This window comes from Bubalus bubalis, chromosome 2 (assembly GCF_019923935.1).
Source record: "Bubalus bubalis isolate 160015118507 breed Murrah chromosome 2, NDDB_SH_1, whole genome shotgun sequence".
Classification (NCBI taxonomy): domain Eukaryota; kingdom Metazoa; phylum Chordata; class Mammalia; order Artiodactyla; family Bovidae; genus Bubalus; species Bubalus bubalis.
This window is the reverse complement of record NC_059158.1, coordinates 155,488,220-155,512,985: the sequence shown is the minus strand read 5'-3', so window position 1 is coordinate 155,512,985 and position 24,766 is coordinate 155,488,220. Positions and strand designations below refer to the sequence as shown.

General features: G+C 39.4%; 1 protein-coding gene across 1 annotated transcript; it reads right to left on the bottom strand.

The window, feature by feature from the left end:
- Positions 1–3,049: 3,049 nt before the first annotated feature.
- LOC102408236 (40S ribosomal protein S29-like) lies at positions 3,050–11,623 on the bottom strand. Its single transcript, XM_044925284.2, has 2 exons — positions 11,447–11,623; positions 3,050–3,181 (listed from the first exon to the last, which is right to left on the bottom strand). The coding sequence occupies exons 1-2, from the start codon at positions 11,612–11,614 to the stop codon at positions 3,050–3,052; spliced, it is 300 nt and encodes a 99-aa protein (XP_044781219.2). The 5' UTR covers positions 11,615–11,623.
- Positions 11,624–24,766: the final 13,143 nt, after the last annotated feature.

Genomic DNA, 24,766 nt, shown 5'->3' with positions numbered 1-24,766 from the left:
CTCTTTGCATCAGGCAACCAAAGTATTGGAGCTTCAGCTTCAGCATCAGTCCTTCCAATGAATATTCAAGGTTGATTTCCTTTAGAATTGGCTGGTTTGATCTCTTTGCTATCCAAGGGACTCTCAAGAGTCTTCTCTAGCACCATAGTCTGAAAAAATCAATTGTTTGGCGCTCAGCCTTCCTTATGGTCCAACTCTCATATCTGTACATGACTGCTGGAAAAACCATAGTTTTGACTAGACAGATCTTTGTTGACAAAGTAATGTCTCTGCTTTTAATATGCTGTCTAGGTTTGTCATAGCTTTTCTTCCAAGAAGCAAACATCATTTAATTTCATGGCCACAGTCACAGTCCACAGTGATTGTGGCACCCAAGAAAATAAAATGCACTGCTGTTTCCAGTTTTTTCCCCGTCTGTTTTCCATGAAGTAATGGGACTGCATGCCATGATTTTAGTTTTTTTAATGCTGAGTTTTAAGCTAGTTTTTTCACTCTCCTTTTTCACCTTCATCAAGAGGCTCTTTAGTTCCTTTTCACTTTCTGCTCTTAGGGTGGTATCATCTGCATATCTGAGGTTGTTGATATTTTTCCTGGCAATCTCGATTCCAGTTAGTGATTCATGCAGCCCTGTATTTCACATGATGTACTCTGCATATAAGCCCAATACTATATGAAAGTGAAAGCTTTAATCGTTCAGTTGTGTCCAACTCTTTGCAACCCCATGGACTGTAGCCTGCCAGACTCCCCTGTCCATGGAATTCTCCATGCAAGAATATTGGAGTAGGTTGCTATGACTTCCTCCAGGGGATCTTCCTGACCCAGGGATCAAACCCATGTCTCTTGTGTCTCCTGCATTGACAGGTGGATTCTTTACCACTACTGCCGCCTAGAAAGCCCAATATTATGTGAAAGTGAAAGCGTTAGTCATTTAGTTGTGTCCCAGTCTTTGCAACGCCTTGGACTGAAGCCCTCCAGGCTTCTCTGTCCATGGGATTTCCTAGGCAAGAATACTGGAGTGAGTAGCCATTCCCTTCCCCAAAATATCTTCCCTATCCAGGGATTGAATCCAGGTCTCCTGAATTACAGGCAGATTCCTTACCCTGTGAGCCACTAGAGAATCCCATGGACAGAGGGCCTGGTGGTCTATGGTCCTGAGGGTTGCAAAGAGTCGGACACAACTGAAGTGACTTAGCATGAATAGGATAGCATGAAGAATGAATAGGATTGGAGGAGGCTGAGATAGACTGGGTATGATCCAAGGGAAGGGACAAGTGTGACTACAAGTACAAGGGTGAGAAAAGTGCAGAGCATAATTATGGAAGAGAAATGGGTCTGGACTGGGTAGACATTAAAACTCATGTGTGTGAGTGGTGGGAGCTGAATGGTCCGTACTGCAGAGATTCTTCAATGAAATGATGAGTGATGAGAAGTTAATTGTATAAACAAAGCAGCACAAGCATTGTGTTTTTATTTTCATTTTCACCTACCCTTATCAGGGATCATCCCCCTCCTCCCTCCTTAAAGAATTCCCTGCATGTTCAGCCTTAAATTCTTTGAATGCAGGCTTCTCCTATGCTGCTGCTGCTGCTGCTAAGTCGCTTCAGTCGTGTCTGACTCTGTACAACCCCATAGCCGGCAGCCCACCAGGCTCCCCCGTCCCTGGGATTCTCCAGGCAAGAACACTGGAGTGGGTTGCCATTTCCTTCTCCAATGCAGGAAAGTGGGAAGTGAAAGTGAAGTCGCTCAGTCGTGTCCGACTCTTAGCGACCCCATGGACTGCAGCCTACCAGGCTCCTCCGTCCATGGGATTTTAGTGTAGGCTAAGGCAATGGCACCCCACTCCAGTACTTTTGCCTAGAAAATCCCATGGACGGAGGAGCCTGGTAGGCTGCAGTCCATGGGGTCGCTAGAGTCGGACACGACTGAGCAACTTCACTTTCACTTTTCACTTTCCTGCATTGGAGAAGGAAATGGCAACCCACTCCAGTGTTCTTGCCTGGAGAATCCCAGGGACAGGGGAGCCTGGTTGGCTGCTGTCTATGGGGTCGCACAGAGTCGGACACGACTGAAGCGACGACGCAGCAGCAGCAAGGGTCTAGGAACCCTAGATATAAAGGAAGCTGCTGCTGCTGCTGCTAAGTCATTTCAGTCGTGCCCGACTCTGTGAGACCCCATAGACGGCAGCCCACCAGGCTCCCCCGTCCCTGGGATTCTCCAGGCAAGAATACTGGAGTGGGTTGCCATTTCCTTCTCCAGTGCATGAAAGTGAAAAGTGAAAGTGAAGTCGCTCAGTCATGTCGGATTCTTAGCGACCCCATGGATTGCAGCCTACTAAAACTGAAAAAGAGGATTTGGGGGCTAGACATTTAATAAGTCACTAAAGATATTTACTCCACTTCTCACACCATTTGAGTGAAAAACTGGGAGAAACTCTTACAAGGTAACGCCACCTGCAAATATGGCTGTCAGGGAAAGCTGCAGCAGACTGAAGGGAAAAGCATTTGAAAATGTAAAAAACAGCCTTTTTCTCTCCATTTCAGAGAGTGACCCTGAAGAGAGCTGAGTGCATCCTCTATTGTATTCTGCAGCTTGTGAAATACAGAAATCACAAAGCACTGACTGAAAATGGCTGTTTCCTTTGTTCTCCCTGGTACAGCTAAGGGACTTGGGGAGGTATTTACAGGCAGTTCAAGTGCAAATGGATGTTGAGTAGTTCTCACTTTCCAGAAAAAACCTCAAACAAGTTGCCTCCAGGTGCATCCCAAATGGCGTGTTGATTGACTTGGTTCAAAAAGAAATTATGGATGTAAATGTGTTTGAGAAATTATTATCCAAATCACAACATCCTCTTCAGACAGTTGTTTGATTGAATACTGAAAAGAACGGTAAAAATCTTCCAGCAAAAGCCTTTGCCTAAGTATTAAGCGATAAACTGGTATGAATTCTCTTCTTGCCCTCTGAGAAAAAGATCCTTCTTGCCTTTGATATTAATTCAGGTTGTTTGCATGTATAATTCAGACACATTTGTAGGTGGCCTTCTATCAAAATGTCATGAGATCTCATATTTAGAATTACTAATACTTGAAGTGATGTAATGAGTATCAAAATCATTGGCCAAGACACCTGTCATTAGTGTCTTAAAGCAGATGGTTATAGATACTCCGAAGTGAGTATCCTCAGCCTAAAATGACAATAACAAAAATATTTTTCATTTGTGCATTAGTTAATCTTTTCAAAAAGTTTTTAGTCTTATTGTCTTTTTTATGGAGACCTGAAGTTTCCCTTGATCAAAGATGTCTGCCTTATTAATTGATCGATTCTCTCCTTCAATAAAGGTCAGTTATGGTCAGACGCTAGAGATATGGGGGTGAACACAATGGTCAAAAGACAGGGTGCTGTTTTTGTTTGAATTCCACTGTGGAGAGACAGACAGTAAGAATTAAACAAATGTGTAAGGATGTTTCAGAAACTGAGTTTCAGTTCTCCTCTTCTATCATTAAATCTGCCATTGAAGATTAATTTCATTAAAAAAATCATCCCTCATTTTAAATTATTGCTGTTTATTTGATGGAGTTGCAGCAGTAATTCTGTAACATGCGTGTGTGGAGTTAGGAAGAATATTTTCTCATGTTGACCTTTATAAACATCTAGTAAGTTGGACTTTCCTGTTCTCACTCAAGGATGGTTAATGGATAATTCTGGAAAAATAATACTGTTATTTTACCATTACATGAGTGGCCCTTTTATAATACTTTGTTCTTGAGATTTCTAGGGGCTACAGAGCATGTACAGAAGTCCATAAACAACAACAAAAAATCTATATCGATCTGCAATGCATTAATTTGGTCAGTGAACCAAAATTATATATTTAAAACCTTTCTAAACAACATCCTGTAACTAATAACTGTAGTTTTCTGTACTCAACCAAGTGAAAAAAATCCAATCAGTTCTTTTTGGACTGAGTCTCTCTCTCTCTCCCTCACCTTTGTTGTTCAGCAGTCTCTCAAGAACTGCAAGATAAAGGCAAGAGGTCAGCATCTACCGGGCAGGGCCATCTCTGGCCTTAAGCCATTATTCCATTTGTTGGGACTTTGTCTGCACTCTTTCCAGGAACAGTACATAATTTTTTTTTAGAAGAATGAATAAATGCATACCAAGAACTGAGATTGGGTTGCACAATGAATTTAACAGTTTGAGGTTAGAGGGCAAATCTTCTTAGAGCAAGCCATGCAGCAACCCACTTAATTGAAGAGCCTGCAATATACTCCTGTATGTAAACCTCACACCAAGTTCATGTTTCTGATTTGGTCTTTGTGCTGGTGTAACTTTTCAGCTACTAGAGGTGAGAGAGAGACTCAGCCTGTCTGAGAAATAATAATAGATTTTTTTCATTTGACTGAGTTCTGAAAATTACCAAATTATGGTTGCTAGCAACAGGACACTATTTAGAACAAATTGCATTTTAATGACATTTTCAAATATACACCCCACCCCCACTATATCATAGAGTGTCTGAACTGTACATTTTGGTCTATATTCCCTCTCCCCTTTGGAAAGAATAGCAAATTGTGCTTTTATAGGAAGAAAAAAAAAAAAAAACCCAAACCAAAAACACTGTATTTGGCAACAAAAGATTAGGTTATACAATTTAATAATTCTGCAGCTTCTGGCAAGTCACTTCACATCTCTGGGCCATAGTTTTCTCATCTGTTAAACAATAGAGATCCTTCAATGATCTCTGAGCTGTTTCAATCTTACTAAGTTGAGCTATGCTAAACTCCCAGATTCTGTCTCCATCTGAAATCCACTCTCTCCTTGAAAATGAAAGTGTTAGTCATTCAGTCATGTCCGACTCTATGTGACCCCATGGACTGTAGCCCACCAGACTCCTCTGTCCATGAAAGTCTCCAGGCAAGATTACTGAAGGGGGGTTGCCTTCTCCAGGGGATCTCCCCTACCCAGGGATCGAACCCGGGTCTCTATCATTGCAGGCAAACTCTTTACCAACTGAGCCACCAAGGAGGCCCACTTCTTCTTCCTTACCCTCTCTTATTAGGTATGACAGTTGTCCTCCAGTGAGTTACAGCACTACCCATACTGTGAGAAGGGAGAAGACATATTCATTAATTATTTGGCCTATTTTGTGAATATATTGTGTTTATATATTTTTATTGAAAATTATTTTCATATGGAACAACTATATGAGAATGCTAGAGAAAATGCTAAGTTCATTTAAAATCAATCCCAAGCACATTTTATTTTTCTCACTGTCTCCACCTATTTGTTGCATGGAAAATTCTTTCTGTAATTACTTTCCAGAGACAGAAATCAATGAACAATTCTGAAATGATTTCTTAAAATAAATTAGAACTGATTCTTAAGTAAAGAAATGCTTCCTTTTTTCATGACTGCACTCATGCCTAGCCTACATCACAGAAAATTCCCGTCTAATGATCTTTTCCTTGTGCCCTGCCTGATACCATGTTTCTTAGATCTGCTTGTCCTTGGCTCATAACCAATTTTAAGCCTAAATTCTTCTACCTTTTCACCTAAATTCAAACTGCTGACCTCTAGGTGAATCTGCCAGTCTCTTAATTTTAAACAAATCTTGTTGTAAAGCTGTACATATTTTTACATTTTTTAAATTCACTTTTTTTTTTCATGTAGAGTTAAATTCTAATAGATTCATAGCCATATATAACTAACACTACAATCAGGATACAGAACAGTACCGTGACACCAAAGATTTCCTTGACCTGTCCCTTTGTTCTCAAACCCTTCCTTCAGTCCTAACCCTTGAAATTATGGATTTGATTCTGCACTATAAAGTATTGCATTTTCCAGAATGTCATATAATTGGAATAATATAGTATTAAGCTTATAATACATTTGAGATTCATTTCTTTTGGTTGGTGCATACCAATAGTTCATCCCTTCTTATTGGTGAGAGGTATTCCAGAACATGGATGTGCCATAGTTTGTTTGTCTGTATACTTGCTAAAAGAACATTTGGGTTACTTCTAATTTGGGGAAGTTATAAATATTAATTATAAATAATATGCTGTAAAATTCAGAAAAACATGTACTTTTGCTTCATTGACTACGCTAAAGCCTTTGACTGCGTGGATCACAACAAACTGGAAAATTCTTAAAGGGATGGGAATACCAGACCACCTACCTGCCTCCTGTGAAACGTGTTTGCATATCAAAAAGCAACAGTTAGAACCAGACATGGAACAATGGACTGGTTCCAAACTGGGAAAGGAGTACATCAAGGCTGTGTATTGTTACCCTGCTTATTTAACTTATATGTAGAGTACATCATGTGAAATGCCAGGCTGGATGAAGCACAAGCTGGAGTCAAGATTGCTGGGAGAAATATCAATAACCTCAGATATGCAGATGACACCACCCTTATGAAGGTGAAAGAGCAGAGTGAAAAAGATGGCTTAAAACTCCACAGTCAAAAAACAAAGATCATGGCATCCGATCCCATCACTTAATGGCAAATAGTTGGGGGAACAATAGAAATAGTGACAGACTTTATTTTCTTGGGCTCCAAAATCACTGCAGATGGTGGCTGCAGCCATGAAATTAAAAGACCCTTGCTCCTTGGAAGAAAAGCTATGACAAATCTAGACAATGTATTAAAAAGTGGAGACATCACTTTGCTGACAAAGGTCCATCTAGTCAAAGCTATGGATTTCCAGTAGTCATGTATGGATGTGAGAGTTGGACCATAAAGAAGGCTGAGCGCCAAAGAATTGATGCTTTTGAACTGTGGTGTTGGAGAAGATTCTTGAGAGTTCCTTGGACTGCAAGGAGATCAAACTAGTCAATCCTAAAGGAAATAAACCCTGAATACTCATTGGAAGGACTGATGCTGAAGCTCCAATACTTTGGCCACCTTATACAAGGAGCTGACTCATTAGAAAAGACCCTGATGCTGGGAAAGATTGAAGGCAGGAGGAGAAGGGGGTGACAGAGGATAAGATGGTTGGATGGCAGCACCAACTCAATGACATGAGTTTGAGCAAGGTCCAGGAGATGGTGATGGACAGGGAAACCTGGCGTGCTGCAGTCCATAGGGTCACAAAGAGACGGACATGACTGAGTGACCGAACGACAACATAAAATTCAAGTACAGGTTTTTGTATGAATGTAAGTTTTTATTTCTCTTGAGTAAATATCTATGAATAGAATTGCTGGGTTGTGTGCTAAGTAGTATATATTTAATTTTATTAGAAATTTTCAAACTTTTTTTACAGAGTTGGCTATACTGTTTTGCATGTCCACCAGTGATAAGAGTTACAGAAACTCTTCTGATGATACTTAGTGTGAGCCAGGATTGGTTTTTTTTTTTTTTTTTTAGGCATCCTAACAGTTGTTTAGTGAGGTGTACCTTTTTTTAATGATAAGAACATCTTTTACAGTATGAAAAAAAATGCTTACCAGTCCAGCTTGGTGTATATCTCCAGTATCTGGAACAATCCCAAGGACCCTGACTGGGTATTTGACTTAAATCTCATCATTCAAGAGGATGTATAAAACAGATGCATCCCACAATAAAAATGGGCTCCAACAAAGATAAATTACATATCTTAAGCTATAGAAATGTACAGTAAATGTATAGCTTTAGACTAGTTTTCTTGTCCCTGTAGCCTATTACCAAGGATTCAGAACTGACTGAAAGCTCCTCAGATCACACCACTACACAATTTAGGGAATATTTAAGATAATAAAAGAGACATTTGTTTATAGCACAAGTTAAAATACAGGACTGCCAAGTTTAGTATCAGATACATGGCACATTTAGTTCTATTTTTTTAATTTATTTTTTAATTGAAAGATAATTGCTTTACAGAATTTTGTTGTTTGCTGTCAAACATGAATCAGCCATAGGTATACATACATCTCCTCCCTTTTGAATCTCCCTCCCATCTTCCTCCCCATCCCACCTCTTTACGTTGATACAGAGCCACTGTTTGGGTTTCCTGAGACATACAGCAAATTCCTGTTGGCTATCTATTTTACATATGGTAATGTAAGTTTCCATGTTACTCTCTCCATACATCTCTTCCTCTCCTCCACTCTTAATAAGGATTACGTCTGCATTCTTCCTTGGAATTGTCCCCTTACCTACTATCTGTTGACTACACAGAACCCCTGGTCTTTGAAATGAGGGAGTCCTCACTTCAAATGTATCCCAGTTGCACATTGGAATAGCTAATATCGTCATCATGGCTTTTGTCCTCATAGCATCTCAAAATCTTACTAACATCCTCAGTTAAGAAAGTAGCCGGCACTCTTGGACTGCCCTATCTAGAGGCTGCTGATTGGAACCTGGTATAGCTAGGTTTGTGCTCAGTTGCTCAGTCATGTCTGATACTTTGCAACATCATGGACTGTAGCCCTCCAGGCTCCTCTGTCCATGGGATTTTCCAGGCAAGACTATTGGAGTGGGTTGCCATTTCCTACTCCAGGGGATCCTCTTGACCCTGGGATCAAACCCACGTCTCCTGTTGTCTCCTGTGTCTCCCTCATTAGCAGGCAGATTCTTTACTAGCTGAGCTACCAGGGAAGCCCCGTAACCTAGTTTATTAGAACCTGGGTTTGTCAATGGCTCAGCGGTAAATAATCTGCCTGCAATGTGGGAGACCCCAGTTTGATTCCTAGGGTTAGGAAGATCCCCTGGAGAAGGGCTAGGCTACCCACTCTAGTATTCTTGGGCTTCCCTGGTGACTCAGACGGTAAGGAATCTACCTGCAATGTGGGAGACCTGGGTTTGATCCCTGGGTTGAGAAGATCCCCTGGAGGAGGGCATGGCAACCCACTTCGGTATTCTTGCCTGGAGAAATCCCCAAGGACAGAGGAGCGTGGCAGACTATGGTCCATGGGGTAGCAAAGAGTTGGACACAACTGAGTACTAAGCATAGCACATAGCTAAGTTACATCTTAGCTCAAGGTTGGGTTCTCAAATTGGCAAGAAAGGAAAAACTACCAATTAGTTAGTTACTGTCAAAACTCCTTTTAGAATGATGCCAACTGGAGGCCACCAAAGCATCTTGCAGTTGGGACTGGCTCAGCCAGTTTTTCCTTGTGGTTTGGAATACATTGCTTTATCTTCTGTTGAGCACCAGATGAAGAAGTTGGCTTCTGTTTAGGGGCCATGTTGTAAGAAAACTATCTTCGGTGTCTGAGTAGCAGAATTCTATTTAGTGCATCTGATTCTCACACTATGAGAAGCTCAGAGGAGCTGAGATAAACTGAGAGAACAGATTCATGTTTTTGCTTTTACTTGTCTTGGGCATACACACTCAGCATATTGAGAGAGATGGCAGGTGGGATTTCTGGCTCCATCTTATTATTTTTCTGTCTTTCTTGCTACCTTTTGCCCACCTTCCCAAGGTATATAGTTGGATTTCCACACACAAAAAAAGTTAATAGGTATTTGTAATGCTGCTTTTCTATGCTGGCAGTGTAGTAACTGGCTACTGTATTTTTTTTTCCATTTCCCCACAATGAAATTGGAAAAAGTTGATGGATTTTACATATCTCTTAATGTCTAGTGGCAAATTTGGCCAGCTCTATTCCCACCCCGGGTGGTGCCCCCTGCAAGTTGCCACAGTTGATGAGCCTGCCCTCAGAACAGCCATACCCAGCACTGTTCTTACACTAGTGAGAGACATTCTCTGCTGCTGCTTTAGCCTAAAGCTCTAGCGTTCCCCTCCCAAGGTCTATAAACGCTCAGGCAGATTATGGAGCTGGGCTCATTAAGATCTGGCTTTCAAGCAGTGGTGGTAACAGAATATGATGCTATGACTTCTATTTTCATTTTCTGAACTGACTGCGGCATTACTCACTGGAGACACGTTGGACCTTTTGAACACGTTTTTCTGCAATTAACTTCACAGATGTAAAAGTGCCAACAAGATTTTCAAAATACGGCAGAGCAAATTTCCAAATCTGGTTTAATAATACAAAATAACTGCTGTTTGTATGTAATAAACAAAAGTATGTAAAAGAGGTAGACTTATAAATGCATTAAATAAACAATTTTTAAAATAGGTAGAGAAAAATTTTTAAGTTGTTAGCACTGAGCTTTACGTAAGTAGGCGTTCATTAAATATTATTCCCTTTCATTTTCTTTCATTTTTAATCCTCCATATTTAGAAGATGGGTTTTTATAAAGGACTTTGATGATAGAAAGGGGGAAAACTGCTTAGATAAGAAGGGTAGTCCTTGTATCACCCATTTCCTTGTTTATTCTGGGAAGGTAATGAGGCACAACAGAAATACTCTGAATCAGACAAACCTCTATTGACATTGAAGCTAGCTGTGTGACCTTAGGCAAACTATTAAATTTTCTGAGCATCAGCTTCTTATTCTTAGAATAAGAGAATATTCTGAATATTTAAGGCAGTGAATAATTACACTGCCTTGCAGAATCATTGTAACAGTTTAGGGTGAGGTCACTGAATTTGGTTACTTTTGGTTCCAAGCAACTGTCTTAACAGTGTAGATTTTGTGGCAAGTGCGTGGGCTCTGAACCTTTTTAGTAATTTCTCAGTATAAGCCAGTGATTCTCGTTTACTTAACCATATTGTTTACCTTAGAAAATGAGTACACCATGTTTGCAGATATAGGCATCCTGGCTACCAGAGTGGTGAGGTCTCATCCTAAATTATTATACCTCAACTCATGAGTGTGATTGAGTTTCACTCCTTCCAGAGATGAACCTGATTTTTATGTGCAGGTAAAATGAAGTTTTGAGCTTGCAAAGTCAGAGACTAGAAGCTGAAGGTTACATATTCCGCATGGTGAGGAATGTTACCCATGGAGACCTCGACAGAATGGGCAAACCTCTTTCCAGACTACTCTGCTTCTGTGTACCCATTAAAATTTAAATTTAATCATTATTAAAGTAATGACTGGACATAATTTAAGAATAAAAAGTAGTACTTTACTTATAACGAAAAACTCTCAATTCCTGCTATTTCAACCACTTTCAACTCTTTAAGCTATTTCTTCTTCCTTTCATTGTCTGGTGGTTTCTAATTGTTCATTTGTAAAGAATACATTACTGGGAGCTCTGTTTCTGGACCTTGCCACAGAGTGATAGGATATGGGGCCTGGCTCTCACACTAGGATACTCTCAAAATAATTTCTGAAGGCTTTTCTTTTTTTGAAATTTTAAACTTTTATTTTATATACAAAGAGCTAGTATTATTTCTGTGTAAAGACTCTGCCTGCAATGCAGGAGACCTGGGTTCGATCCTTGGGTTAGGAAGATCCCCTGGAGAAAGAAGTGGAAACCCATTCTGGTATTCTTGCCTGGAGAATCCCATAGACAGAGAAGCCTGGCAGGCTGCAGTCCATGAGGTCGCAAAGAGTGGAACGTGACTGAGTGACTGATGTGCTGAATGATCCATTCAAGGAAGTTCACTTGGTCCAACTTAATGAAGCCAATGTCATCGTACTGGCAGAAACACCGTTGACACATATTGAGGCCGTATTTCCAGATGAGAGCGTGATAGTTTGAGCACACTTGGCAGGAGCGAGAACCCTGGCTGAATTCTCTCAGATGGCTCCAGTAGAGCTGCTGGTGACCCATGTTGCTTTCTCGGCTACAAGGAGATGAAAGGAATGAAGGCTGAAGTCTTTTCTTTTGGGTGGATTGATTTCTTCAGAAAGATAGTCTCCTATTTCCTACCTGATGATATAAAACTGGCTGCATGCATTTTGCGAGTCCAGCAGGGGAAATGTGCTGGTGAAGGGAGTGGGTGGGGTGGGTGGGCAACAGATTTTTATTAGGGCTTGTGGTCAGAATCTGCCTACCAATGCAGGAGAGGTGGGTTCAATCCCTGGGTTGGGAAGATCCCCTGGAGAAGGAAATGGCAACCCACTCTAGTTTTCTTGCCTGGGAAATCCCGTGGACAGAGGATCCTGGTGAGCTACAGTCCATGAGGTCCCGAAGAGTCACATATGGCTGACTCAACAGCAAAAGTTATGAGCTCTTTGGAGAATGAGCTGGACCTTATTCATCTGGTATTCCTTGTGGCCCTGAGCTAGATGTCTTACACATCCTGACACAGAAATGTGTGAGCAGATTGGCTGGGCTATTTGTCTCACTGTTATTTGTTAGGAGCTGAGTGGAGTGTTTGCTTGATACTCCATGTATATTCCTTTGAAAACTGAGAGAGAATGGCTGGCCTTCCCAGCAAAGAAAGGCTGCTCTTTGATCACAGTGAATACATTGCTGAGCTTCCAGCTATACGATAGAAAATAAAGGAGTCAGCATATGTATAAAGTGCTTAAGATAGTTTTGGGTATAAGAACTATTATTATATTTATAGCTATCAATGAGTTGAAATAATTTATGAATTGAACAAATAATTCTTTTGAGCCTTCAGTTTTGCTAAAGTGGTCCTTAATTTGAGTAATAGCCTATCCTCAGGTAGCATACATTCTAGGAGAGACACATGAAAAACTGATAAGCTATACTTAGATTCACAATAGCATAAAAAATAATAAAATACACAGGAATAAATTTAACCTAGGAGGTTAAATTTGATTTGTACATTAAATTTGTACATAGATTTATTAAATTTTAACACTAAACAATTATGTCATTTATGAAAGAAATTGAAGACACAAATAAATGAAAAAAAAATGTCCTGAATCAGAAGAATTAATGGACCCCAAGAATTAACATTGTTAAATGTCCATACTCCCCAAAGCCATTTATAGGTTCTGTGCAATCCCTATCAAAATTCCAATGACATTTTTAACAGAAATAGGAAAAAATCCTAAAATTTATATGAAACCACAAAAAGACCCCTGATAGTCAAAATTATCTTGAGAAAGAAGAACAAAGCTGGAGGCATTACACTTTCTGATTTCAAACTTTATTACAAGCTATAGTAATTGAAATCTATACTATAGTATACTATAACTATAGTAATCTATACTATAGTATACTATACTATAGTATAGTAAATGGCATGAAGATAGACATATAGCCATCCAGTAGAACAAAATTGAAATCCCAGAAGTAAAAACACACATATACAGTCAACTAATATTTGACAGTGGAGCAAAGATGACTTATTGGGGGAAAAGATAGTCTCTTTAAAAGAATGGTTTTGGGAAAACTGGATAACCACCAACCACATGCAGAAAAAGAAACTGGACCCATACATTACACCATTCACAAAAATTAACTTGAAATGGATAAATGACTTAAATGTAAGGCCAGAAACTATAAAACTACTAGAGGAAAACATATCTAAAAATCTCCTTGATTTTGGTTCTAACAATAATTTTTTAGATGTGATACCAAAAGCACAAGTAACAAAAGCAAAAATAAAACAAGTGGGACTACGTTAAACTATTGATTAAAAAAAAAAGCTTCAGCACAGTAAAAGGAAACAATCAGCAAAATAAAATGGCAACCTCAGAATGGAAGAAAATATTTGCAAACCATTTATCTGATAAGGGGTTAATGTTGAAAATATATAAGAAGCTTAGACAACTCAATGGCAAAAAACCAATCCAATTTAAAAATGAGCAGAGGAACTGAATAAACATTTTCCCAAAGAAGACATACCAATGACCAAGAGATATATGAAAAGATGCTCAACTTCCCTAATCATCAAGGACATGCAAATTAAAGCCACAATTGTACATCATCTCACACCTGTTAGAATGGCTGTTATTAAAAAGAGATAAAATAAATGAGGCTGTGGAGAAAAGGAAACCCTTGTATATTGTTGATGGTAATGCTGATGCAGCTACTATGGAGAACAGTAAAGAGGTTCCTCAAAAGGTTAAAAGTAGAACTAGTGTCTGATCCAGCAATCCCACTTCTGGGTGTATATCCAAAGGAAATGAACTCACTGTCTCAAAGAGATATCTGCACCCCCAGTTTATTGGAGCATTATTCTCAATAGCCACGATGACCTCAGAACAACCTAAATGTCTGTCAACAGGTGAATGGATAAAGAAAATGTGATATATATATATACATACACACACACAATGAAATATTATTCAGCCAATAAAAAGACGGAAATCCTGCCATACGCAATAGTAGGGATGGACCTGAGGGCATTATGCTAAGTGACATAATTCAGACGGAGAAAGACAAATACTGTATGTTCTCACATATGGAATCTAAAAAAAGCCTAAACCCAAAGAAACAGAGAGAAGAATGGTAGTTGCCAGAGGCTTGGAAATTAGATAAATAGCGTTTGTCAAAAAGTACAACTTATAGCTCTAAGATGAGTTAGTTCTGAGAATTTAGTGTAGAGCATGATGAGGGGATTGATCAAGGTGGTGGAGTAGGAGGACATGGAACTCACCTTCACCAACAAACACTTTAAAAAACATCCACTATGGAAGAATTCTCATGGAAGACCAACTGGAAACTGACAAATCTTTGTACAGCAAAGGCTATAAGACAGATCCACACGTAAACAATCAGGTTGCCCTGGGAGTGAACTCAGAGGAAAAAGGAGCATATGCAGGCACAGACCCACCCTGGAGAGTGAGTTCTTCTGTGCTCAGCTTTCTTTATAGTCCAACTCTCACATCCATACATGACTACTGGAAAAACCATAGCCTTGACAAGACGGACCTTTGTTGACAAAGTAGTATCTTTGCTTTTTAATATGCTGTCTAGGTTGGTCATAACTTTCCATCCAAGGAGTAAGCGTCTTTTAATTTCATGGCTGCAATCACCATCTGCAGTAATTTTGAAGCCCCCCAAAATAAAGTCAGCCACTGTTTCCACTGTTTCCCTATCTCTTTGCCATGAAATGATAGAACTGGATGCCATGATCTTAGTTTTCTGAATGTTCAGCTGTAAGCCAACTTTTTCACTCTCCTCTTTCACTTTCATCAAGAGGCACTTTAGTTCGTCACTTTCCGCCATTAGGGAGGTATCATCTGCATATCTGAGGTTATTGATATTTCTCCCAGTAATCTTGATTCCAGCTTGTGCTTCATCCAGCCCAGCATTTCTCATGATGTATTCTGCATATAAGTTATATAACCAACCTAGACAGCATATTATAAAGGAGAGACATTACTTTGCCGACAAAGGTCCATCTAGTCAAAGCTATGGTTTTTCCAGTAGTCATGTCTGGATGTGAGAGTTGGACTATAAAGAAACCTGAGTGCTTAAGAATAGATGTTTTTGAACTGTGGTGTTGGAGAAGACTCTTGAGCGTCCCTTGGACTACAAGGAGATCCAACCAGTCCATCCTAAAGGAAATCAATTCTGAATATTAATTGGAAGGATTGATGCTGAAGCTGAAACTCCAATACTTTGGCCACCTGATGCGAAGAACTGACTCATTGGAAAAGACCCTGATGCTGGGAAATATTGAAGGCAGGAGGAGAAGGGGGCAACAGAGGATGAGATGGTTGGATGGCATCACCGACTTGATGGACATGAGTTTGAGCAAGTTCTGGGGAGTTGGTGATGGACAGGGAAGCATGGCATGCTGCATTCCATGGGGTCACAAAGAGTTGGACACAACTGAGTGACTGAACTGAACTGAACTGAACTGAAATCAGCTTCCAAGTTTGAAATTCCCCTTACTCCTTAAATTTTGCCTGGGACCCTGGATGAGGAGACAAATTTGAGCGCCTTACGTCTTGTCTTCATGCTAGTTGGCTTCACAATAAAGTTCTTTTCTTTCTCAAAAGCCAGTGTCGTAGTATTGGCTTCTGTGCATGCCAGGCAGCGAATTCCTGATGCTTAACAGTGTTTATTAACCTTGTGTGGTCATTATTTCACAATGTATATCCACTTAAACTTTAATATGTTATATGCTAATAATATCTTAATAAAGCTGGAGATAATCTAAATAAATAATTAGGAAAAATCCCAGAGGATGAAATAGAATGCAAGATAAGTATTTCTATTGTTAAAGAAAATAATAGAGACTCAAAGAAATCATCTTGCTCAAGGGTAGAACAAATCCTTTGTGTACTCAGAATTCAGGGCTCCTTCTTTTCAGGTGTCAGGGGTTTTAACCAATACACTTCTGCTCTTGTTTTAATTCTACTTCAGAGAGCTGCTCTCAAGTCCTTTCCTATGTGTAACTCAACTATTTCCTCTAGGAGGTGGGCTCACTCAAAGGTTTGTTTCCTCCTTGATAGATTTATATTTTTAAAAATGTGCTGACATTTAAGGACAGGTTTTATTTTTATGGAAACGGGAAGCATATACTACCCAGGATACTTTTGATAATTTTAGCTGTTTTCAATTGCCCTTAAAGAAACAAGAAGTCCAGAAGACTCTAGCAATAGGAAGCTTAAATGGTTAGCATTATCCCACAAGAAGATTAAAGAGGACAGAGGAAAGTATTAGCACATAATGTAAAATGATGGAAATCTAGGTTAGACCTTTTAGCAGGCTGGACTGTTGTCTTTTGAGGGGTGACTCTGAGACCTAGTAATGGGTTTCCACAATAGCTGCTGATCATCACTGCATTTATACTCCTTACAGAGATCAAGGGCAGCTTGTGTTCTCAGTAAAGATGCCGAACTCAAAAAGAAGTTATTTTTGCTATTTTTCTTAAATCTTATTTAAATAAAAATCTTGCATAGCAAGATAGCATCAATATACTGCTTTCTTGTTTGTAATGTGAAGCTAGGTCATGCAAAGAGGGAGATTCACTTGACTTAACTTGACTACAAGATCAAACCAGTCAATCCTAAAGGAAATCAGTCCTGAATGTTCATTGGAAGGACTGATGCTGAAGTTGAAACTCCAATACTTTAGCCACCTGATGTGAAGAACTGACTCATTGGAAAAGACTCTGATGCTGGGAAAGATTGAAAGCAGGAAGAGAAGGGGAGAACAGAGGATGAGATGGTTGGGTGGCATCACCAACTCAATGGACATCAGTTTGAGCAAGCTCTGGAAGTTGGTGATGGACAGGGAAACCTGGCATGCTGCAGTCTCTTTGGGGTTGTGAAGAGTTGGACATACAACTGAGCGACTGAACTGAACTAACTACCTTCAATTAGAGTAGTAAAGATTTAAGTAAATACTATTCTTCAACAGAAGTTTACGGACAGTCTCCTTTGGGTAAGGCACTGTGTAAGGCCTGGGATACAATGTGACCCAACACATCAAGGATTCTAATATGTTTAAAATCCAGTAAAGGATACAGAGGGATCAAAAAATCACACACAAAAATGTAAATTGCAGCAGTAGTAAGTGCTGTCAAGAAGATCAGCGCAGTGCTATGGGTGTTAGAATAGATATTTTTAAGAAAGCGACCAAGAAAAAGAGGGGGTGGTGTAAGTAGGTACTAACTGGAAGAGGATAGGAGGTATGTATGAGGCTCTGGCCCTGGCTGGGAGCGAGCATGGTGATGAGGCACTGAGGGAAGATGGTGGAGAGAATTTGGGAGGGTAGTATGAAGGTAGGCCTCAGACCATAGTAGGTTTTGACCACAGTAGATTTTGTGGACTATTAAGGAGTTTGATCTTTGTCCTAAAACCCAAAGGAAAGGCATTCAAGGGCTTTAAAAGGAGTGTGTGTGACAGCTTTACATGTGTGTTTCAAAAAGATCATTGTGGATACAATCTGGAGAACAATTCGGAAGGCCAAGAATGGATGACAGAGCACATATCACTGATCGGACCTTACTGAGAACTGTTTTATGAAAGCAGCATTCAGTTTATAAGAGAATAAAGCTGTAAAGGATGTCAAGAAATTTAATCCAACATTCTCCTTTCAGACCAGTGGATGTTACAAACTTTCAGGACAAATGGCTTCATAAAGTCTCCCAGAAGAGAAAAATCTACCATATCTCTGGGGAACAGATACTGACATTTGACTTTATTATAGAGGAACCCATTTCAAAATTTTAGAATGCTGTGCCTCTTACTGGATAACCTTCACAACAACATTGAGAAGCAAGTCGGTATCATAATTTTGATTTTACAGACATGGATTTTAAGAACTCAGATGCAGAGAGTACTGACATATCCTGGGTCATGAAAAAAATTTAGTACCTGTGCTAATTGGTGTCTTTCCTCCTAACCTTCCAGTTCTCTAAGTTGTCTAGAGGACTTTGCATTCAGAAGAAATGTCCTGGAGCACATAAAGTTGGACAGAATTCGAGTTATAATGTTTTAGATTTGTTGGGTGTTTACCTTAAGTTATTCTAAGTGTGAAGCTATACTCTTGACCTCAGCTTATACTGTTTATGTACACGTGTGCATTTTCTACCAATCCCAATATGCTTGTTAACTTTTAAAGATAGGTTGATATACAATAGTTTTATGAATTTATGAGTGGTTTTGCTAAGTTCTCAGCCCTACTCCATACAGACTCACAAATACTGTGTGTTCAGCATGGTGCAAGTGATGGGGGCTTCAAAGGGTTAATGCATGTTAATCTCAGGGAAAGTAAGGTACATAGGCATTCTGTGCTGAATTTCTCCTTTTTTTCCCCCTTTGGTAATAGCACATGAATTCTATAAATTGTTTTTAAATTAAGTCAAATTGTATTAATAACAGTAATACTCTTCCCTACAGGTTGATTTTAATGTATCTTATTTGACCTAATTTGTGATATTTACTCCTCATTTTCTAGAGTTTCTAAGAAACTTTAAACATGTGTTATGTTCTAAAATAATTCCTGGAGAATGTCAATGGGAGCATGTTCCTAATTTCTTTCCCCTCCCAATGCAGGCACACTTCTAGCCTAGAACCTGAACTCAGGATTTTTCATTAGCTCCTTTTAAATTGCATTATGAAAAGTAGTTTGAATAGTTTGATTATTCACAATGGTAAGGTTTTATCAGAGAAGAAAATAAATCACATCATAAAAAGACATTTTAATAGATACTGAAATGCATCTTTGAAATGCTGGCAAAGCATATAATGCTACATCTGGGTCAATTAACTATAATTACCTGGATAATTTAGGAAAAAGCTATTTATTTTTAACTAAAACTTTTGAGAAACAGAAAACCCTGGACTTTATCAAAATTATGTACATTTTTGCTTAAACCTCTATACTGTGTCAGGCTAGTACTTCCTGAAAAGATTTCTAACTTTGCCATTATTTAGTCTCAAAGTATTTTTAATTTTTTGGATCTTGTAATTGGCTAAATAGAAGTCTAGAAGAGTGAATTTAGTGTGTAAAATTAGTAGACAATAGTAGAAGGAGGAGCAGTACAGTAACATAGCCTTAAAGTATCTCTCCCCAAATAGTAACTTTACTGGGTAGAAACCTAGCCGATTTGGTTCTCAGTGTTCATCTGTTCTGAATTCTAAGAATTCAGTTAGCATTCTTATTACTAATGCTTTGAATTCTTTATCTGATACACATTGTTTGTTTCTGTTTCAGTTATTTTTCAGGGGTTTTCTCTTGCTCTTTCAATTGAGAACAGTTCCCTTGGCTTTTTATTTTGCTTAACTTTCTCTGTTTTTATGAATTTAGGTTAAAATTTATCAAGTGCAGTCTTGAAAGGGTGTCCTTATGTGAGAGCAACCCTATACAGTGTGCGTACCTTTGGCAGGAGGGCTGGACTTGATATGAGCAGAAGTCACCTGTCTTCATGGTACGCTGGTGGCTATCACTGCGGTAGGGAGAGGGGCTGGAGACAAAGGACCTAGAGCTGGAGCCAGTTGTGAGGTGGGATTTCCCCTCTGCTCAGAGGCTGTCACTGTCTTATCAGGGGTGGGGTTAGATCCCAGGTTGATGGAGCAGAAGCTCTGAGGATTGGGTCCAAGTTGACTCTGTTCCCTTTAAATACGTGCTCTCCCCTTTCCCAGCATTGGCACCTTTGCCACAGAGAGGAGCCGTGTTGGAGCAAGAGGGGCCCATGCAGACTCTAGGCTTGTGACCAGTCAGGGGCTATGGCAGGCCCGCCACAGAGCTCAGGTGGCCTCCAGTGTGCTGCCTGTGCCAGCGTCATCAGCAACGGCAGCCCCTGCTGTATCTGAGTCTCCTTTGTTCACCACAGCAATCAGCCTCCACGACCACCAGTCTGTTGTGGAGTCATGCTGCAGGGCAGGTGGGGCCCGGGTGGCTCTTGGAGAGTATTGGGCATGGGTTGTGGAGGTCTGGCTGCCGTCAGAGATCAAGACCACCCCTGGTGCCCTGCCTGTATAAACACCAGCTTTGGCTGCCCGTGCCCGTGCAGATGAAGCCCGAGGTCTGAGTCACCTCTGTGTCCTGTGTCTGAACTCTCTTCCCAGCCAGTCACAGCAGCCTTTGCTCTAGTGTGGAGCTGCAAGGTGAAATAGGTGGGGCTGGAACGTTTGCTTGGCTCAGGCTGGGATGCATTCCAGGGTGGTCTCAGGAAAACAGGAGCAGTCCTCAGTCTGCCCTCTCCACCCTGCCCTGGGAGCAAGCCAGCACTCACATACTTCTCCCAAGCGGGGCTCAGTCAGGCTTCCCACAGCCCTCCTCTTAGTTCCTGCAGCCCTTCAGCCAGCTAAGGGGGCTTATCTTCCCTATGTAGGACCCAGGATTGGGACTCCTAAAATGCGGCTCAAACCGCTCCTGTATTCTCCTCAGAGTGGATCTCCACTCATGTATTCTCCCTTTGTTTCTGAGTCTCCTCTCTTAGGGGCATAGATCCCAACCTGATTGCTTCTCTTCCCTTCCCTTCCTACCCAGTTACATGTGGATCTTTCTTATAGCCTTGTTTGTACAAGAGTCTCTCTGCCAGTTTCCAATTAGTTATCAGTGAAACTTCTTCCACATATGGATGTATTTTTGATTGTTTTTGGTCGAAAGTGAGTTCCTCATCTTCCCACTCTGCCATCTTGATTGATCTCCTGCAAAGAAAGGTGGGTTCTATTAAGTATGGGAAGGTATGGCACAAAGGCATGAATACCAGGATATGTGGTCCACTGGTGGCCATCCACACAGCCTGTGTAAAAACACAGACTTGTGCATTCTCTCTTAACATTCATATTAACTGTCAATCTATTTTCATAGTTACTTAAAGACTTCAAGGTTCTTAATAACTTTTTTTTTAGATTGAATTAATAGCTTCCAAAGGACACCATTGTAGCAACATTTTACTCTAATAAATATATATATGTGTGTGTGTGTGTATGTGTGTGTGTGTGTGTTAATTGACACAGAATTTCAGTATATAAGCCAACACATAAATTTTTATTCCAAATGATACCTAGAAATCTTGCCAGTATTTAAAAAGAACAATGAAGATAATAATAATACATCCCAGTGACATTTATTACTGACCATGAAATTCTGGTTAGGTACAATGGTAACATACATGATGATATAATACAACCATTAATCACACTGGTTCAGGGATACCTGAAATGACACTCAGTTAAGTATTCAATGCTTCATCTTACAATGGCTGAGACTGTGGGGCATATTTTAGTTAAATAATGAGACTAAAGCCACAGTTCAGGACAGTTCCACTACAAAAGACCTTGGTGAATTCTGATATGAAGCTCCATTTCCTCCTTATTAAAGAACTAATGCTAACTCTTAAAGGACTCTGGCTGTTTTCACTTCAGTTCAGTTCAGTTCAGTCACTCAGTCGTGTCCTACTCTTTGCGACCCCATGAATCGCAGCACGCCAGGCCTCCCTGTCCATCACCAACTCCCGGAGTTCACCCAAACTCATGTCCATCGAGTCAGTGATGCCATCCAGCCATCTCATCCTCTGTCATCCCCTTCTCCTCCTGCCCCCAATCCCTCCCAGCATCAGGGTCTTTTCCAATGAGTCAACTCTTCGCATGAGGTGGCTGAAGTACTGGAGTTTCAGCTTTAGCATCATTCCTTCCAAAGAAATCCCAGGGCTGATCTCCTTCTGATCTGGCTGTCTTAGGGGGTCAATCTTAATCAGTTGAGATTCCCTTTGTCTTTTCCTTCCTCCAAGCTTACTCTGTGCCAGAAGGTTTGATGTCTGAAAATGACTGAGGGTCTTAATTCCTGATTATAAATGACTGAACTTTTGTTTGACAGAAACACCAATCTCATTCTTTTAATTTTATGCTACATTTTATCACCTACATAACAAGGAAATTTTGCTTGTACTCAAAGTTTAATGAAATCTGTTGTGAACATTTCCATCAGTTTTTGGTTCTCAACTCTAAAACCTCAGTGATTCAAATTTAGTCCAAGTTATCTGAAAAGAAACAGATGTCACACATTCCATTCCATTGTCTTTCTATTCTAAGGCATCCTTTAATCTCTCGCCATAATTTTAAAACAAACAAACAAAAAATCCTTTAAGTATATGTGAAAGTGTTAGTAACTCAGTCTAACTCCTTGCGAGTCTAACTCTTTGTGACCCCGTGGACTGTAGCCTGCCAGGCTCCTTTGTCCATGGAATTCTCCAGGCAAGAATATAGGAGTGAGTTGCCATTTCTCTCTGCATTTAAGTATATTCCTGAACACTATTCAGAGAGCAGGTTTTGGTAAATCATTTGACATGGGTTACTACCTCAGTTCTAGTTATTTCAAGAAAAGAACCCAGATCACTTATATTATGATGAAGTTGAAACTTTACTCATGCTGCTATTAAATGTGTAACTAAATTGCAGCTTCTTTTATTTTCTGTAATAGAATAGATCTTCTTTATAGTATTTTAGTCCACTGGATAACATGGAGGGGAAAAAAATTCTACAAGCTTGCTGATAGGCAGTTTAACAGTCCTTTTCAGCTTACATAATGTCTTTATGATGCTGCATGTGTTTGGAATAAAGCCTCAGTCTTCTAAATTTCTTCTTGTTCCTTGTGATCCTCTTCAAGATAATGAGGGGTTTATTGAGCATTGGTTTTATGATCTGAAAGTATGAAGAGCCAAGGTAATGGTGGGGTTTGGGAAATGGGAGGCTCACAGATCCACATTTGTTATGGATCCTGATTGGTTTCTACTAGAGTGACAGATCTTGTCTGTTCTCTGGACTTGTAACCACTGAGACAATTCTCTCACAGTTTGGAAAGTCATTCTTGTACCTACCGCTAATGACTGTTTGCTAAAATTCTCTCTTTAGTGTTAGTTTCCTTACACTGCAGTCTCTTTGCTGTTCATCCAATATAGTTTATAGTAATTGTCTGAAACTTTCCGTTTTATGATCAATAATGCTTCTTCATAAGAAGTAGATACCATTTTTTTAAACTACTGAAAGCAAGTTCTTTCTTTTTCTCTCAAGTATTTAGATATAAGCATAACTGTTTTAGAAACTTTTTTAAAAATCAAGAGTTTAAAAAAGAAAATATGTGAGAGGTTAGTTTTTAAATAACTACCAAGTTCTTTTGGATTTAAATTTTTATTTGATATTGATTCCTTATCATTGCTGAACATATGTCCTCAGATTACTGGGGCCCTGTATCACTTAGGGTTCTACCAGAAAAGCAGAACCAGAGGGAGATCTATGTTAAGAGATTTATTGCAAGGAATTGCTTATGCAATTGTGGGAGTTGGCGAGGCAAGTCTGAAATCTGTAGTACAGGATGTCAGGAAGGACAGGCTGGAACTTTGTGCCTGAAAGCTTCCATTCACAGGCTAAATCTCTTCTTTATTAGGGAAGCCTCAGTTTCACTCTTAGTCTTTCAATCATTGAATCAGACCCACCCAGATTATCTATTAATATCATACTCTTACTTAAGTTAACTGTTTATGGACTTTAAACATATTTACAAAAATATAACACAGCAACACCTAGATTAGACTTTGAATGAGTAACTGGAAATCGGGGCTAACCAAGCGACACATCTATAGATCATCTCAGGTCCCCAAACGTCCATCCCCAGAGTTTCTCAATGTTGCTTATGATTTAATTTTCTGTCCTTCATACCTTTAATCATAGAGGTTATGTCCATGTTTACCTGCTATTTTTTGATATTTAAATGGATTGATTCTAACCAACAAAGAAGAGGCAGTATAGTCAGTACACTCTAAATGTAGGAAATGCGTGTTCATACAAACCATACATGGTGGTATTAATTATTTTAAAGCTTTGAAGCTGTTAATTAATTGAAGCTTTTAATTATTTTAAAGCTTTGAACTAACTTTGCTAGTTCAGACTTTATATTTAATCAAAAACCTTCAAAGACCGATATTCTCTGAATGTAAAGTATAACCAAGAAATCTTGGCTTATAGAGTGTCGTGAACAAGTAATTTCCTGCTAATTCTTTTGTTCTGTGCTGAAATTATAATTAAAAAAAATTTTGTACATATTTGTTCAACATTATCATGAAAGTATAATTTCAGCATTAAATCTACTTCCACCTTTTCTTACTGTAATTAGTCTTTTTATTTGCTTCACTATATCATGTTAAGGATTTAAATCAAAGCCTTAATGTATATTAAAAATAAAAAAATTCAGTTATAAATATTGCCACAGAGTATTAATTGTACAATCTGTAAGGGAATTTAAAGATTCTTTTCAGTTTTAGTTATAATAAGAGATATGTGGTGGTGGTGGTTTAGTCGCTAAGTCATGTCCGACTCTTGTGACCCCATGGACTGTAGCCTGCCAGGCTCCTCTGTCCATGAGATTCTCCAGGCAAGAATACTGGAGTGGATTGATATTTCCTTCTCCAAGAGATATGTAATAATTGGCATTTTCATATTAGAAAAAGGATCTAGATACGTTTATTAGTTCACTGAAAGGTTGAACATTTTTGTCATATCATTTGACACTTAATTGTTCATAAGATGGTCATCCAGATGAGGTAGAATAAGCTTACTTTAGCTTTTCAGAGTATCATAAACATGAAAAACCCAAAAT